Source organism: Ovis aries, chromosome 3, assembly GCF_016772045.2.
Source record: "Ovis aries strain OAR_USU_Benz2616 breed Rambouillet chromosome 3, ARS-UI_Ramb_v3.0, whole genome shotgun sequence".
NCBI lineage: Eukaryota > Metazoa > Chordata > Mammalia > Artiodactyla > Bovidae > Ovis > Ovis aries.
The window spans coordinates 1,935,146-1,950,788 of NC_056056.1; the positions used below are offsets into that span (position 1 = coordinate 1,935,146).

The 15,643-nt window shown below is 66.0% G+C and overlaps 1 protein-coding gene and 1 long non-coding RNA gene across 4 annotated transcripts in view; one reads left to right on the top strand and one right to left on the bottom strand.

Moving 5' to 3' along the window:
* Positions 1-6,903, bottom strand: part of RXRA (retinoid X receptor alpha) — a 91,999-nt gene extending 85,096 nt beyond the window's left edge. The window contains exon 1 of one of the 3 annotated variants that reach the window (XM_027966139.3): positions 6,737-6,903. In XM_027966139.3, coding sequence (XP_027821940.1) covers positions 6,737-6,764 — 28 coding nt within the window. In that variant the 5' untranslated portion in view covers positions 6,765-6,903. Of the gene's footprint in view, positions 1-3; positions 3,542-6,021; positions 6,343-6,736 lie in introns of those variants that run through there. The other 2 variants (XM_042247978.2, XM_042247982.2) reach the window with 2 other exon arrangements.
* Positions 6,904-7,495: 592 nt separating this feature from the next.
* On the top strand, positions 7,496-10,966 carry LOC121819255 (uncharacterized). The gene is made up of 2 exons (XR_006059526.1): positions 7,496-8,306; positions 8,585-10,966. It is a non-coding gene; the product is annotated as an uncharacterized LOC121819255 (long non-coding RNA).
* The last annotated feature ends 4,677 nt before the right edge of the window (positions 10,967-15,643 follow it).

The following is a 15,643-nucleotide window of genomic DNA, read 5'->3' on the forward strand; positions in this document are numbered from 1 at the left end:
CACACGAGCTGGCCGGGGACAGCACACGGCTTCTGGAGGACGCGGGCCCTCAGACAGGCACGGAGGGGACTGCAACAGGGACCCCCAGGTGGGGGCTCGGGGCCAACTGCCCAACTGGTGCCCGCTCCCAAGGGCGGGGCAGAAGGCAGCCGTCCGTCAGGGGCCCATGAGCGCAGCGACTCTGGCCACCTGGGCTGTCCCCACCTGACCTCTGCCCGGGGCCAGCACGGACACTTAAGCTAAATTGGTCAATTACGGCCACTTAGACCCGTCCCGGAGCTCCCGGCCTCCCTCCGCTCTGCGCGGCAGCACCAGGAGGCCGGTTGAATCAGTAACCTCATTACAGCCCCACAGCCACACCCGGGGCCAGCTTTGAACTCCACGGGGCGGACCCGGGGCCGCTGCAGGATTTACACGCCGCTGGCCCAGGCCCAGCTCGCTCCCCTCTCCATCCCCTCCGCTCTGCGCCAGAGGCTCCAGACTCAGCACAGCCTCCACGAGGACCTGACACAGCAGCCCCGTGCCCCGCGCCCGGCCAGGGAAACTAAGGCCCGGCCAGACACTGTGCAGCCTGGATGAGCCCGCACGAGGGGCTGGGTCCTCTTCCGGCCCCTTGCTCGAGGAAGGCACAGCTAACTCCAGCCCAAGGGCCCAGCCTGAGCCCCCAGGAAGCCATGTGGGGTCCCCAACCCTGGCCCAGGCTCGGGCCCACTCACAGGGGCACCGGCCAGGTCGGGCTCCAAGCCCACCCAGGACCCTCTCCCCTCCAGCCCCTGCCTGCTGCCAGCTCACCCTCTGCACAGAGCTGGCGGCCTAACCCCCCCGCCATGGCCTCGGGGCCCTCCCTAGCCCAGTGTCAACCAGCCGCCGCTCACACAGTAATGCCTCTCCCAGCTTAGGCCACGCAGGCCCGGGGGCCAGGCCTCTGGGTGCTGGTCTCAGCTGACCCTGCTCCGGAGGGCCCTCCCCCACACCTGTTGCAAGCCCGCCTCTCTGCCAGAGTCCGCACCAGAACCGGCTCCAGCAGGAAGCCTGGCCACCCCCACCGCTCACGCCCAGCTCTGCGGGTCGGCAGGGCCCGGCCAGCACCGGGCAGGTGCTCCCCAGGTGCCGAGTGGACCGGGGCCAGCCAGCAGGCCCGAGTCCTTCTAAGGAAGACCTCGTGGGGACTGTGCTGGAACCGGCTGGGAAGGCCGGGCCTGTGTGTGCGTGCACACCCCCGCGGCAGAGTGTGCGCGTGTGCACACGGGCGTGCAGCTGTTCGTACATGCAGAGTGTGCACGCCTCTGCACCTGTGTGCACAGACACGTGGGGCGTGCAGTCACGAGCATGTGCGTGCGTGTTGGGGGTGGGGAACACAACGATAAGCGAGGCCCCGCCCTGCCCTGGGGACCAGGTGTGGCTGCCCACCCCCAGCACCCACTCGGGCCCTGAGGGATTTGCTGCAGACAGCTCCGCCCTGGGGGGTGAGGGCGGGGACCCCAGGCCACAGGGGTCCTGAGGCTGCACCTCAAGCTGTGACCCAGCCCGTGTTTCTCCACCCTCGGCTCTGGCCCTACCCCTCGCGAGGGACGACCCAGGAGGAGGACCTTCCAGGGTAAACAGGAGAGAACGAGGGTAGTGAAGCTTCAAGCCCCATCAGGTCTCCCAGAAGAGAACGCTCACCCGAGGGCCCGGGACACCTAACAGGGCTCCCGCGGAGGCAGGACAGGGCACAGATGCAGGGCCCGCCAGGCAGGTGGTTTCTGAAGACGCCCCCTGAGGATCAGGCAGTCGGGGCCCGTCCCAGGACACGGGGCCCAACCGGAGCTGAGAAAAGGCAGGCAGAACCGCCCAGAGGCGAGTCCATCCCGACAGCCCCCACAGCTCTACGGGCCCATCCCCCACATCACGGGGCTAGAAACCCAGGCCCAGGGACACACCGGGCACCCAGGGGATGGCACCACTGTGTCTCGGGCGGGCAGCACAGGGCCCTGGACGTGTCATAGGGGCATTCGGAGACACGGGACAGACGGGGGCTACGGATGAAGGGGGCCCTGCGCGGGCGCCAGGCTCACCAGCCCCCCTCGCTCAGGGACGCGGGTCTCAGGGACGCAGGGACACACAGACGGAGGGACGCGGGACAGCCGGCGGCGGGCGGGCCGGCTGGGCGGCCGGAGCGCGGCACAAAGGGCACGGCGTGCGTGTGTGTCCCCACTCTCCCCTGCGTCGGCCCGGGCCAATTTTATTTAGCTGCTTTCTGCTCCATTTCACGCTCATTCTGCTGCTGAGCTATACAATTGCTCTGTAACTCTAGGGTGCAATTTCCCAGTCTGCGAGGCGCTGGGGCACGACTGCTCCAACATCCCACCCCAGGCTCTAGGTGGGCGTGCAAGTCAGGCCCTCGCCCACCCCCTCCCAGGGGCTGGGGAGCAGGGCCCCAGCCGGGCTGCGGGAGCCCAGACCAGGCGCCTCCAGTGCTCGGAGCGTGGAGCACGGGGCGGGGCCCCTCTCTTTCCCAAGCCTGCCGCGCGGCCGCCACAGCAGCAGCTACGCCCCTGCCTCATGGTCCTGTTTTGCTCCATCACTGGACACCTGGCCCCCCCCCCACCCCCGCGACCGACCCAGACAGGGGACACAGGGAGGCTCGACCATGGGCCGCACCTCTGAAGGAAGCAGTCAGGGAGACACAATCGACTGCCTTCCCCTGCACACAGCAAGGGCCATGCGCACGTCCATTTTACAGATGAACAACTGAGGCTCTGATAGGCCAGCGGGCAGGACACACACACACAGGCAGCAAGGACAGGGGACCCGGTCCCCAGAGGCCTGGCCACCAGCCCCCCCCCCAGGAAGGGGCAGCTCCAGGGTCCCCAGGGTACACCGGGTCACTCAAGAGGGTGCAGGTGGGGGAGCAAGGGACAGAGGGGCCTGCGGAGGAGACGAGGGCAGGAGAGCAAATACAGAGCTGTCCCTGCGGGGGCAGGGCAGGCGGGGAGAGGGGAGGGCCTGGCCCTGCCCCCTGACCTTCCACAGCGTCCAGGACACAGACCTGCACGGCGCACGCCAGGGCAAAGGGCTCGAAGGGCACCCACCGGTGGACACCAGCCCCACCAGCCACCAGGGACCTCGAGGGGTCAGAGCCCTGCCCGTATCCGACCCTGCCAGTAGCCGGCTCCCGTGGGAACAGACCAATAGGCCGGACACCTCAAGCCCCTGGCCACCAGGGCCAGCTGCCATGAACTCTGACAAAACCAGGAACGGGCAGAAGAGAGAAGGAGGGTCAGGTCTGGTCCTGGGCCAGCTCACGGCCTCTGCCCTGTCCTGTGCATGCAGCTGAGTCAAGCCTGGGAGCCCTCTGCTCCTAGAGGACGCGCCAAGCTCGAGACCAGCACCCGCTGCGGAAACAGGCCAGCTGCGGAAAGAGCCCAGGAGCACCGGGCAGGTGGGACGCTGCAGATGGCATCCACAGGCTCCAGCGGGCCTTCGGCCCCACACACATACAGACCACCCCCCAAGTCTGCCCCACCCCGACTCATCAAGGGCCCCGTCCTGATGCCGGATGCCACACACACCCGCCCCATTCTGCACGCACAATAATTCCACAACCAGCCCCCGGGGCCTCCTCTCCCAGGACGACAGATAGGACCACCACCGGAAACCCGCCCCAAGAGCCACACGGGGGCAGGGGCCAGAGTGGGGGAGGCCAGGGAGGGCAGGCAGAGGGCCTCCTGGAGGAGGCGCAAATCCCCGCAGGCCCTGAAGGACAGGCACAGCTGGACAAGCTGGTAGAGCTGGAGCCGGCCCCCAGCGGCCGCCCCGGTGTGCGCACGGCTGCCCGCTCAGCTCTGCCAAGCCCCAGCTCAGAGCCGCCCGGCTGGCCCCCATGGCCCTTTCCGAGGGTCCCCAGCATGTCCCACCACATCCAGGCAGAGTGGGTCAGGGCTACACACTGGGCCCAGGCGCAGCGGACAGACATCCGAGTCCAGGCCGGCAAGGCAACAGCCACGGCCACAGCCAAGCCCATCCGAGGGCCAATTTTCTCACCCTGACACTTCCCCCAAAACACACAGAGCCCCCTCCGGAGTTTACCAAAACAAACGCCCCAACAGTCCTAGGGCCCAGGCCAAGACGGGACTGCCTCGGCAGGCCGGCCTCCAAGCCCGGCCTCCGCAGAGTCACGTGACCCTGTTATTTCGGGAGGCCCGAGAATGTGCTCTATTTTGGGTCCCGAGGGCTCTGATGTTACCAGATGCCCCTCATCCGGGCTCCAAGCTCTCCCAGGTCCCCAAGAGCTGCCCGGAGAGCAATCAGTAGACCTACCGTCCTGTTACTGCCCCCCAACCCATCCCCAGGCAAATGGGCCACAAGCAGCCAGGGGTCCAGGGTCTGAGACCTCGAGACCGCAGACTCAGCCTTGCAGCTCCACCGGCCAGACTGCTGCCAGCACAGGCCTTCTCTCAACCGGCACAGGCGCTGGTCAGCCATGGGCAGCAGGGGCTGCCGTGGACAAGTGCTTGGGCCCAGATCCGTACCTGGGGCTTGTCCCTGCCCTGCCCTCACGCGGAGGCTCGGCAGCTGGGAGACTCCCGGGCAGGTAATAGCAAGGACCCAGGCCCGCCACGCCCCAGGCAGTGGGTGCTGGAAGGACCAGGCCCTCTGCCCGAGGCCCCGAAAGTGGACAGACAACCGTTAAGGGGCAATGCCGCCTGCCCAACTGCTCCAGGTCTGCCCTGGGCAGCCAGCCACGCCTGGACAGGCCAGGCCTTCCGACACTCACCCCCCACGAGGGATTAGGCCGTGTTGACAAAAGGGCTTAGGCAAGTAGCCGCTTAAATGGACCTTAACTCCACTGGACTTCAGAGCTGGTCACAAGCTTAGAAAAAAAATAAAGTGTAATCAGAGTCCAGGGCTGTCTGCTCAGGCCTGGGGCATGGGCTGCCTGGGAGGCCGCAGGCTGGGTCAGAGAGAAGCCCCCCCAGCCTCCTTGCCGCGGCGGGAGGGCTGGGGGGAACCTGACACCCGTCCAGGTTCCTGGGACACAACTTTTCCTCCCTGTGGGGTCTCCAGCACAGCCAGCCTGCAGCCAGGGCCCTCCACGGGCCCACTCCTAGAACCCTGCCAGCACGTCAGGGACGGGGACCCATCCGCTCCCCGCACCCAGGCAGGGCCCTGCCTCATCGGGGGGCCCGGGAGAAGAGCAAAGACAGAGTTGAGCATTCCTGTCCCGGGGGCGCCTCTGTGTGTGTGTACACGAGTGTGTAAGACTTTAATAGGCGACAGGAGAGGTTGTTGGCCTACACAGCGCCCCCCCCCCACTCCCACCCCAGGCAGCCAGGCCCAGCAGCAGCGAGTCACAATCAACTCAGCTTTCAGTCCGAACACACAGGCACCACCAGGCTGGGGCTTCAAACCCCAAACCATCACTTTGTAGCCGCTGGCCTCAACCAGTTTTCTCATCTGCAAAATGGACGTGCGTGCCCGCCCTGGAGGCTCTGAGGAGGAAGGAGAGCGCCCAGCCTGGCACCTGCGGAGGTCTGGACCGTGCAGGGTCACGGAAGGAGTCTTCTTGGACCTGGCGAACTTGGAAGCCCACCCCGGTCACCATGTCACACGCCCCTCTGCGCGCCTGCCAGGAGCACTGACCCTCACCCAGCCAACCCAGGAAGCCGGGCGGCTTCACGCGGCTCCCCTCCACCTCCCCATCTCAACACGCGTCCCCGCAGCTGCGCTGCGTTCTGGCGGCCAAGCGGGTGGCCAAACTGCACCCCAGGCTGCGAGGGGGTGGGCAGGCGGGAGCGGCAGCACGCCACGGGCTTCATTCATAATCAGCTGTTTTAATTTCCATTCAGCACAAATCCTTCACCCAGCCTGACAGCCCGGCTGCCGGCCCCACCGCCAAATTAATATCCTTCCCGGGCTCATTTATAAAGTCTCCCCACCCCCTCCCCCTCCCCTGCCTCTCACTGGTTCCCAAACCCGCGGGAGGACAGCGGGCTGGGGGCACCTGGCCATGCCCCCGCCTCCTTTGTGGGGCCAGACCTGGAGCTGGAGAGCGGTCCAGGGCAAGGGAGCCACTGGGCGCGATGGCAGCGGGAGGACGGGAAAGCCGGCCCTCCGACCCTCCACGGTGTCCACCCCAAGTGCAGGGCCAGCTCCAGGGAACGCCAGGAGAACACTCGCGTGCGCCAGAGTGAGGGTCCCCGTTTCTGGAAGGGGCCTCCCCGGGTTTGCTGGTCCCGGTCTCAAGGCCCTTCGGCGACCCTGCCCACTGGCGCCCGGGCGGCTCTGGGGGAGGAGGGGTCCCGAGCGTTCCAGGGCCGGCGGCCTGCTGGACTCCGCAGCCCGGGCGGCGGCGCAGAGGCCGTCCCGATGCCAGGGCGGCCGGAGGCTGCGAGCGCACAAGTTGCGCCGCCCCGCTGGAGCGGGGCGCCCGGGCGGGGGGCGCCAGCTGCCGCCGGGCGGGGCCGGGAGTCCCCCCCTGCCGCCCCGGTCCAGCCGACCGGCCGCCCCTCCGGCCCCGCTGCCCTCCCGCTGCCCGCTCCAAGTCGGCGGCCCGCCGCGGCCCGCGAGCTGCCCGCCGCCCTCGCCCGCTCCGCGCCCCGCCGGCCCGGGGAAAAGTTGCCCGGCCCACCCGCTCGCGGCCCCGCGCCCCAACTCCGCGCGGGCCGGCCGGGGGGCGCGGGGCCGGGCGGGGCGGGCCGGGGGCCCCCGCGCGCGCCGGGGACGCGCCCCGCCGCCGCCCGCGATCACTCACCGAGCGGCAGGAAATGTTTGGTGTCCATGTCTGCGGCGACCTCGCGGCGGCCCCCGGCGCGGCCGGCCGGGCCCGGGCGGCGGGAGCCGGCGGCGGCGGCGGCGGCGGCGGCGCGCGGAGGCCGCGGCGCGGCGAGTTGTTGCAAAAGTCGCCCAACAATGTAAACTACTTGTGCCGCGCGCCCCCGCCGCGCGCGCGCCCGCCCGCCCGCGCCCCCGCCGCGCGCGCCCGCGCCCCGCTCCGACCGCGGCGGCGCCGGCGGGGGGGCGGCGGGGGGCCCGCGACGGGCGCGGACTCGGCGCAGCGCCGCCGCCCGCCCGCCCGGCCTGCGCGCGCGCCCAGCCCCGCCCGCCCGGAGCGCGCCCCCCACCGGCCCCCCGCGCCCCCCGGCCCTGCCGGAGCGCAGCCCCCGCCCCGCGCCTCCCCGCCGTCCGGAGCGCGCCCCCCGCCCCCTGCGCGCGCGCCCAGCCCCGCCCGCCCGGAGCGCACCCCCTTCCGCCCCCCCTCCCCGGCGCCCGGAGCGCGCCCCTTTCCCCCGCGCTGCCCGCCCCGCCGCCGAGTTGCAGGCGAGCGAGCGCGGTGCAAACTTGCAAGTTTTCCTCCGCCAGGGGTTCCCGGGAGTCGCTCGGGGGCGGCGGCGCGGGGGCGGGGGGCGCGGGCGGGGCGGGAGCAGAATTCCCTCCCGGCCTACCACCCCCCCCCCCAAAAAAAAAAAAAAAACCCACCACCGGGCGGAGCAGGCGGACAGCGGCCGGGCCATTGTCTGAGCGGCCACACAAAGCGGCCGGCCGCGCGGCGCGCGGAGCCTGCCCGGCGCCTGGGGAAACTGAGGCCCCGGGCGGCACAGGCTCGGCTCCGGCGTCTAGTGCAGGGTTTCATTTTCTGGAGCCCCCATCCGGCCCCTACTCCCACACTCCGGGCGCCGCCAGCCCCGCCCCCACCCCGGGAAGGGGGCCTGGATGGGGAGGGGGCGCCCTGGCTTCTGGGAGCGCCAGGCTGGGGACCAGGGGCGAGCTGGGTGCTGACTCTGTGGCCAGGTGGCTATTTTTACGCCTTGGACAGGTCTCTGCCCTGACTTTTAAATTCATGACGTGTTTGTTTAAAAGCGAAAGGACGGACGCCCGTCCTGACAGCTCGGGGCAGCTGGAGTTGGGGCTCCTGCGTGAGTTACCTGCACGGACCTGGGCCTCCTGACCCCGCCCCCAAGCCCGCTGCCCTGCTCGGTCCACTCCCAGAGGCGCTTCCCCGGGAGTCCCCACGTCACCAGGGCCACACAGGTGGCCCCTGGGCCAGGGGCGCTGATGGGAGGGCCCAGCCAGCAGCTCAGGGACAGACACAGCCTGGACTAGAGGGGGGCCCTCCTGTCTCGGGCACCATCGCCACCTATGTGACCTCCAGCCTGCCTCCCCTGCTCCCTGGGCTTCACTTTCCTCTCTGTGGAATGGGCACACAACAGGACCGCCTCCCCATGGACAGCCAGGGGCTAGATCCCACAAGGCCACTGAGACCTGTCCTGCTGCAGAGAGAGGCCCTCGGGCCACTGGGAGCATCCTGGGCTGGGGGGAGTCGGGTAAGTGCTGATTGGGGAGCCCTCCCTCCCCAAGCACAACCACAGGCCGTGGCCCAGGCTTGCCCTGTCCCCCTGGCTCCTGTCTGATCCCTGCCTGCCCTCCTCCCCTGCTCGAGAAAGTCTGGGTTTTGCTGGCTCCTGAGCCCCCTGCCCATCTGCCCATCTGCCTCGAGCCGTGGCCGGTGTACGACTGGTCCTCATCACTGTCGTCCCAGCAAACCCACTCCCCCCTTCGCCCCGCCAGCCACCCGCTTCTAAAGTCTGTTTCCTTCCACCAGGGCTGGGGCCAGGCAAGCATGCAGGGTGAGCAGGAGCGAACACGGGTGCTGACACGTCTGGGGTGTGCGCCGCGTGCCAGCCCCCATCTTCGGGCCTGTCTCCATTGCCCCTGGCACGGCCTTCCCTCTGTGCACCGTCAGTGGCCCGTCTGAACTGCGTCCTCCCAGCCTGTCCTCCCGCCCTGAGTCAGACCTCACCACTGCCACCGGAGATGAAGAGGCCCTCGCCGCTTGGGAGAGGAGACCACCCAGTACCATGGCGCCCACTTCTTGGCTGGTCACCCCCAACAACTCCTGGGCAGTGGGCACTGCTAGCCCACCTGACTGAGGAGGACAGCCGAGGCCGGAAAAGATGACAGCGTGGAGCACCGTCACTCTGCAGCGAGGAGGAAGCCGGCGTTTGAACCCGAGCCCTGTCCTGGGGGCGTCTGGGCCAGCGAGGGTGTGGACCCGCACAGGCCCCAGGGCCCCAGTGGCCTGTGGTGCAGCACTGCCTTCGCGCCACATCCTGTGCGACAGGCAGCCACGCTTTGCTGAGTGGGGGCAGGGTGCCAAAGAAACGTGAACGGCTGCCGCGTCCATTGCCGTGGGTCGGTCGTTCATTCAACAGACGTCTCTTCAGCCCTTGCCAAGGGGCCAGACCGTGTGCCCAGACTAGGTCGTCAGGCGGAGGGTGGTCCCAGGTGAACAGGCATGGGCTGGCTCCCCGTCCTTCTATTCGCAGCCGTGTGACCTAGCCAGGTCCCTCCTTCCCTGTGCCTCAGTCTCCTCTGTAGAGTGGGCATGGTCACCCTGTGCCACTGAGTCACGAAGACTGAATGAGGTGAGGCAGGGAGAGTCATGTAATCATACGGACCACAGCCTTGTCTAACTCAAAGAAACTATGAGCCATGCCGTGCAGGGCCACCCAAGATGGATGGCTCGTGGTGGAGAGTTCTGACAAAATGTGGTCCAGTGGAGAAGGGAATGGCAACCCGCTTCAGTGTTCTCGCCGTAAGAACCCCACGAACAGAGGGCGAGATGGTTGGATGGCATCACGGACTCGATGGACATGAGTTTGAGCAAGCTCTGGGAGTTGGTGATGGACAGGGAGGCCTGGCGTGCTGCAGTCCCAAAGAGTCGGACGCAACTGAGCGACTGAACTGAACTGAGGGAGAGTCTGGCCCCAGGAGGAGGAGCTCAGTCCTGAGAGTTCCTGCCACTTCAGTTATCGATATGATTATGAGATGATGAAGTGGGCACTCTGGGAGCCCCAGCCCAGGCGGGACCTAAGAGGCACCCACAAGGGGGTGGGAAGTGGTGGACAGGCTGGAAGTGTTAGGACAGTGACCGAAGGGCCAGGACGTGTCAGGCCAGGGGCCCGCAGCTTCTGGGCACAGCTGTTTCTTGAGCTGGGTTTGAAGAAGGAAAGTTTTCATCGGATCAAGACAGGGCCGAGGGCACTCCAGGCAGGAGGACCAGCACAAGCTCTCGCCCGGCCGAGGAGGTAGCCAGCCTGTTGGAGGAACAGCCTTCAACAGCCTTGGCAGGCAGGTCAGAACACGCCGGGCACTCACAGGCAAGCTGGTCCTAGAGGCCTCGAAGCCTGAGGTGGAGCATCTGAAGTCACCTGCCTGTGACAGGAGAGTCAAGCCCTGGGCTTCCCAGTCCTCCCCCAGCCCCTTGCCCCAGAAAACCCAGAGACTCCGTTTGGAACTGTTGGCGCCTGGAGCCAGGGAGACAGGCACAGGCGAACTGCCGCGTGGGTTTCTTGGGGCCTCTGCTCCCAGGAGAGTCCTCCGACGGTGTCTCCAAGCCCCAGCCTCAGCCAGGGCCCCGGGAGGCCGCGGGGGCAGTGGAGTGCGCACGTGTCCAGAGCCCCACAGGCCCGGCTCTGGTGTCCACAGGTGCCTCGCTGCCCTCAGCCTCATCTTGCCCTTGGCAGGGGCCGGGAGTGGTGGGGTGCAGGGGTGCTGCAGGAGCTGGCTGGCTCGGGAGGGGAGAGGAGCAGGCTGCGGAGAGAGGCAAACACCCAGCCTCCTTGATGGAAAATGTGCTTGCCCTTGTTATTTCTGGTTCTCGCTCTCGCCTTGAGCTGGGGCTCTTTGGTGCAAACGATCCCACAGGGCCCCGCCCGGAACGGTGGCTGCCCCATTTGGAGTCTCCAGGTCCCAGCTAACCATGGAAAAAACCACCCCCAGCCTTCCCGCCATGTGTTTCTGCAGCCAAAAGTATTTTTATAGTAATATCCATCTATTTACAACCTGGGATCTGAGAGGGTTTTGTTTTTTGTTTGGGTTTTTTTTTTCTTTTTTTTTTCTTTCTGAAGGATGCTTTTTAAGGTACTTTGGCCTATCCCCTGTGCCTGTCTCAGCTCAAGCTTGTAAACAGTCTCCGGAATCACTTGGTGAACAGTATTTTTAAAGGCCACTGTCTGCCAGGCGGGGCCCCGGAGACTGGCGTCTGGATGGATGGCTCCCGACATTTCCTGGGGCACCGGGGCGCACCTGGGATGCTTCTGGGTTCTTTCCTCCAAGGAGGGCCCATGTGGTCCTGAGCTGATGACCAGCAGGATCTCACAGACAGAGTGGGGCCCTGACCCCCATAAACAGGGCAGGGGCTCAGGCACCCCAGCCTGTTCTCAAATCCCCCAGCCTGGAGGGCACTCTCTCACCTCCTGTGGGGGCGACCCTCTCTGTCGCTGGTGACAGCTGACTCAAGCTGGCAGGTGAGGAGGAAGCCCAAAGGGGCAGAGGGGCACCCAAGCTCGCCCAACAAGGCGGACAGAGCTGTTCTGAGGTCCACCCTGTCTCTCCATCATGTGGGGGAGCTCAGGAAAGCCGCTGGTCTGCACTCAGCCTGTCCTGCTTAGTGGGGAGAAGCCAGCAGACCAGGTCGGGGGACATGGTGGAGGAGGAGACGCCTCTGCGAAGCCTCTGTTGCCCTGCAGGCTCTTGACCACTCCTGTCCACAGCAGTGGCCAGCCCTGCACAGCCAGACAAATGCGGCCAGAAAGAGGTTAGGCTTCGTCCCCGTCGGATGCTCTGAAGGCAGGCCGCTCCCCTCCATCGTGTGGGAGCGTCGTCCCAAACCTCTGGGCGCTGAAAGGCAGTTTGGCCAAACCAGTCTGTGTGGGACAGGCCTAAGGGGATGTGGCTCTGTGGAGAAAGACGGGTTTCGGGGTGGCTCCCCGCGAGGGCTGGGGTCCAGAGAGTTCCGAGTCAGCAAAGGAGGATGCCGCCGTTTCCTGGGGTCATGAAGTCCCAGCCACCCCGTCTGCCAACTCCGGCCCCAAAGACAGATTCCTGCTCCCCCGGTTCACCAGAGGCGATACAAAAACTCAGGGGAGCGGTGACTGGCTCCAGGTCACGCAGCAGCCCCAGCACCAAGGCCAGCAGATTTACAATAAGGGTTAGTGGTCGGACATCCACCCCCTGCTTAGGGACAACCACTCACTGGGGCCACCAGCGGACTGCCCCATCTCCCTGCTTCTCACCGGTGTGCAAATGCTAAGACCAGGTGCAGAGAGAAGGGCCAGGCAGCAGACCTGGAAACCTGGGTGCTAGGGTGGGTACCGGGAGTGGGGAGGCTGTGCCTGGCTCAGCCAGCGGCTTTCCCATGCCCCTCTCTGAACCTCAGCCTCTTCTTTAAGATGGAAGAAAAGAGCCAGCTAATCATAGAGACTTTTTTATTTTTAACACGAAACATGATAACATCAACAGGGAAATCCGTGTTGACGGATCCCAGGAGCAGAGGAGAAGGGCTCAGGCCGAGAGGCGCAGCCTGGGGTGCTGACCCCGTCCCAGGCCTGGCTCCGAAGATGGCACTCCCCTCCCCAACTCCTCTTCCTCATGCCCTCTCCAGACGCCACCCACCAAGCAAGAAGATAATGTGTTTTACCAGGAGCATTTATTATCGACAATTGCTCCGTAAATCTCCGTCTATACACATACATATACATAAGAGGCGGATAAACACGCAGGGCAGAGCTGCGTGCGCAGTCTCCCTGATGTAGTCAGCTTGCCCCCATAAAGATAACGGGAGATGATTCATAATATTTATTTGACAGACATGATATGAACCGTAATAGCCTGTTGGGATTAAAAATATCCGTACGTCTCTGTCACCCACCAATGTGGTTTAAATATTATATATGTGGCCACTGCAGCACCCGGGAGAAGGGAGCGGTTATTGATGGCAGCCGTGAAGGGGAGTCGTGGTGCGCTGCGGGATGGGAGCGTGGCAACGGAGTTCCGTGCCTGCGTCCAGAGAAGCTGTCCCAGGAAACGTTGCCCCGCGCCCAGCTTACCCCCAGACCACCCGCCAGCTGGGCCACAGCTGCCCTCGGCCAGCGCCATCCCAGGAGCGCCTGGCTGCAGCTCAGGGTCCAAGGCAGCGGCCACCCAGTGGAGGGCAGAGCCCTGCCACCCCCCGCCCGGCAAGTAAAAAACCCTTTCCTGCTCCTCATCGCCCTCGGGATAAAGTCCAAACTCTTAAGAAAACCGGCCAGGCCCTCCCTTCCTGCCCTGAGTCATCTCCCTCCTGCCGGCACCCAGCCCTGCCCACAAAGCCGCCCGATCCCGGGCAGACAGCAGCTCTGGACCGCTGTCCACACCGGCCACTCCACATTCCACCAAAGGCATTGCCCCACCGCGGCCCCTGTGGGCAGCTGGCTGACCGCTCCCGACACACACGCCCCAAAGCCGGGCTGAGCCTGCTCTGCCCCGCTGATAGCCCACACCCTCCCAGTGCTTCCGGGAGTCCTGTTTCCTGGATGTTCCCACCGGCCTGAGAGCCCGTCGAGGCTGGGGACCTGGGCATGGGACCACCAACTTTCCGTTGCCCTGCCTGGGACATCGTGGGAGCTCGGGATACTCTGGAGGGGGGCAAGGAAGGAAGTATGGTGTTGTTTTCACGGGGCTGGCTTCCTCTCTGAGCCTGGGGGTGGGCTCTCAGGGTCCCTATTTACATCTCAGAACTTTTGTACTTATGAAAACACCCTTTCCCTTTTGGGGCCTCAGTTTGCCCATCAGTACAATGGGTCTCCAGTCCCTGAGTCAGGTATGTTCTCTGAGAAAGCCTTTTAGGGTTTGCTTTGGGAAAAACCCAGAGACAGCACTGAGACAACCTCCAGAGGATTTGAACTCCATCACTCCCAGCTTGCCCCGTCCTTCCTGGTCCCACCACCCGCCCCAGAGCCCTCTTCAGGGCGCCCCCATCCTCGGGTCGATGACTGTTGGCGTTTATTTCTCCCACTGACGAGGGTCCACGCTCCCCAGAGGAGCCACATCTGAGCCTTAAAAAAAAAAAAAAAAAAAAAACTGCCCAGAGAAAAGGGGCTGCCCTGGAAAGGCGGTCACCCAGGAGGAGAGTCAGACTTACCTGCCTGCAGGGGCCCAGCCTCAGCACCCCGCCTCTCCGGGACACTCAGCATCACCCTTGTAGGTAGGACGGGAAGGTGAGCCCCAGCCCACGCACTGTCGACGAGCCAGAGGAGACGGCGCTCCTCCTCGGCCACGGGCGTGGGCCTCCACTCACCCCCACTGGGGACACCTGCTCCTCGTGGGCCCCTGTCCCCAGCTCCTGCTTCCAGGCAGTGCTGGCTGTGTGTGGGACCTGCCGGGTGCCTCCACCAGCACATTCCCAGGATAGGGGTCTGCGCTTTGTCCTGGGCAGCCCCGCAGCGCCCCCCAGAGCACCCAGACTCTGCAGGTATGGGCTGCCCTCAACTCACCCTGGGACACGAGTGGTGGAGTCCCCACCTTCCCTGAGGCGAAGGAGACGCAGGATGGAGGGTGGAGACCCGGCGGTCACAGGCCCCCTGCACGGCCTGGACGGGTGCCCAGGTCCAGGAGCTGCAAGTGGGCTTAGCGGCAAGGCCCTTTCCTGCAAGGCCTTTGCTGCGGAGGGCAGGGGGCCAAGACAGGGCCGGGGCCACACGCTGGTTCAGTCCCCTTCCCCTGAGAGGCCAGCCCGACTCTGCCGAGCCACAGACCCCCGAGTCAAGAGGGGACCCGCAGCAGGGGCCAAAGACAGGGCTGATCCTGGGTGCCCAGGGTGGTCTGAAGGACTAAAGTCGCCGATCGCCCGCCCTGGGCGAGCCGCGAGGAATCCGCTGGGGTGACCCGGCCATCAAGCCCCACCCGGCCCAGCCTCCAGGGTCACCCCAGGGTCATCTCACACCCCAGGTCCCTCCAGGGGCTCCGCCCAGGCGAGGTCCCAGCATCGCCCGGCTTAAGCCTCGTGGGCAGACGTTTCTAGGTCGTCCCAGTGTTTATGTACGGGTCTCCATTGTCGCAGGGTGCTGGGCCTCTCAACCGGGACAGGCCCGTTTCAGCCGAGTCTGCCCACACCATGCCCACAGCTGGGGAGTCGGCCACAGCTGGGCCCCTAGAGCTGAGCTGGGTGAGGGCCCGTCCCCATGAGCTATGCCCTGCTGGCTCAGCTCCTGGGTCTCAGGACTTCAGCGCTTGGGAGGGAGGGCAGAGGGGCCTCCCAGTGGGGCCTCAGGGCCACTCAGAGCTGCCTGGGAGACCACAGGGGCACCAGCAAAGGCGAGTTCGCACCTTGCCAGCTGCACACCTGCCACCCTGGGCAGAGAGGGTGAGTCACGGCACCTGGGGAAGCCGCAGTCCCCACGCAGCGCCGCCCAGGCCCATGTCGGGCTGTCTGCAAGAGCCAGCCGGCTGGGCTGACCCTGTGAGTACCTGGCACACAGCGGCCCGCCCGCTGGCCCTCTCTGCTCACCGGACTCAGAGAAACTTTAGCCGCCCGGGGACACTGTCACCCTGATAGCCTGACCGGTGTCACTCCCTGGGTTTCAGACTCAGGGGTGCCCCCGGCGGCTCATCCTCCGTGCCCGCTGGCCGTCCTCTCCCCAGCCTCGGCTTCCTGCGCTGTAACATAAGCCTGCCTCCCGCAACCCGCTGGTGAGTGATTCCCCAAGCCCTGCCCTGGGCATGCCCCAGCCGCCAGCACCTCTGCGGTGCCCGGAGCTGAGCTGGCTGCGCTCCATCCTGAGGAAACACAACTCAGAGGAGATGGGATGAGGCCGCCCGGAAGGTGGGCAGCCTAGACAGA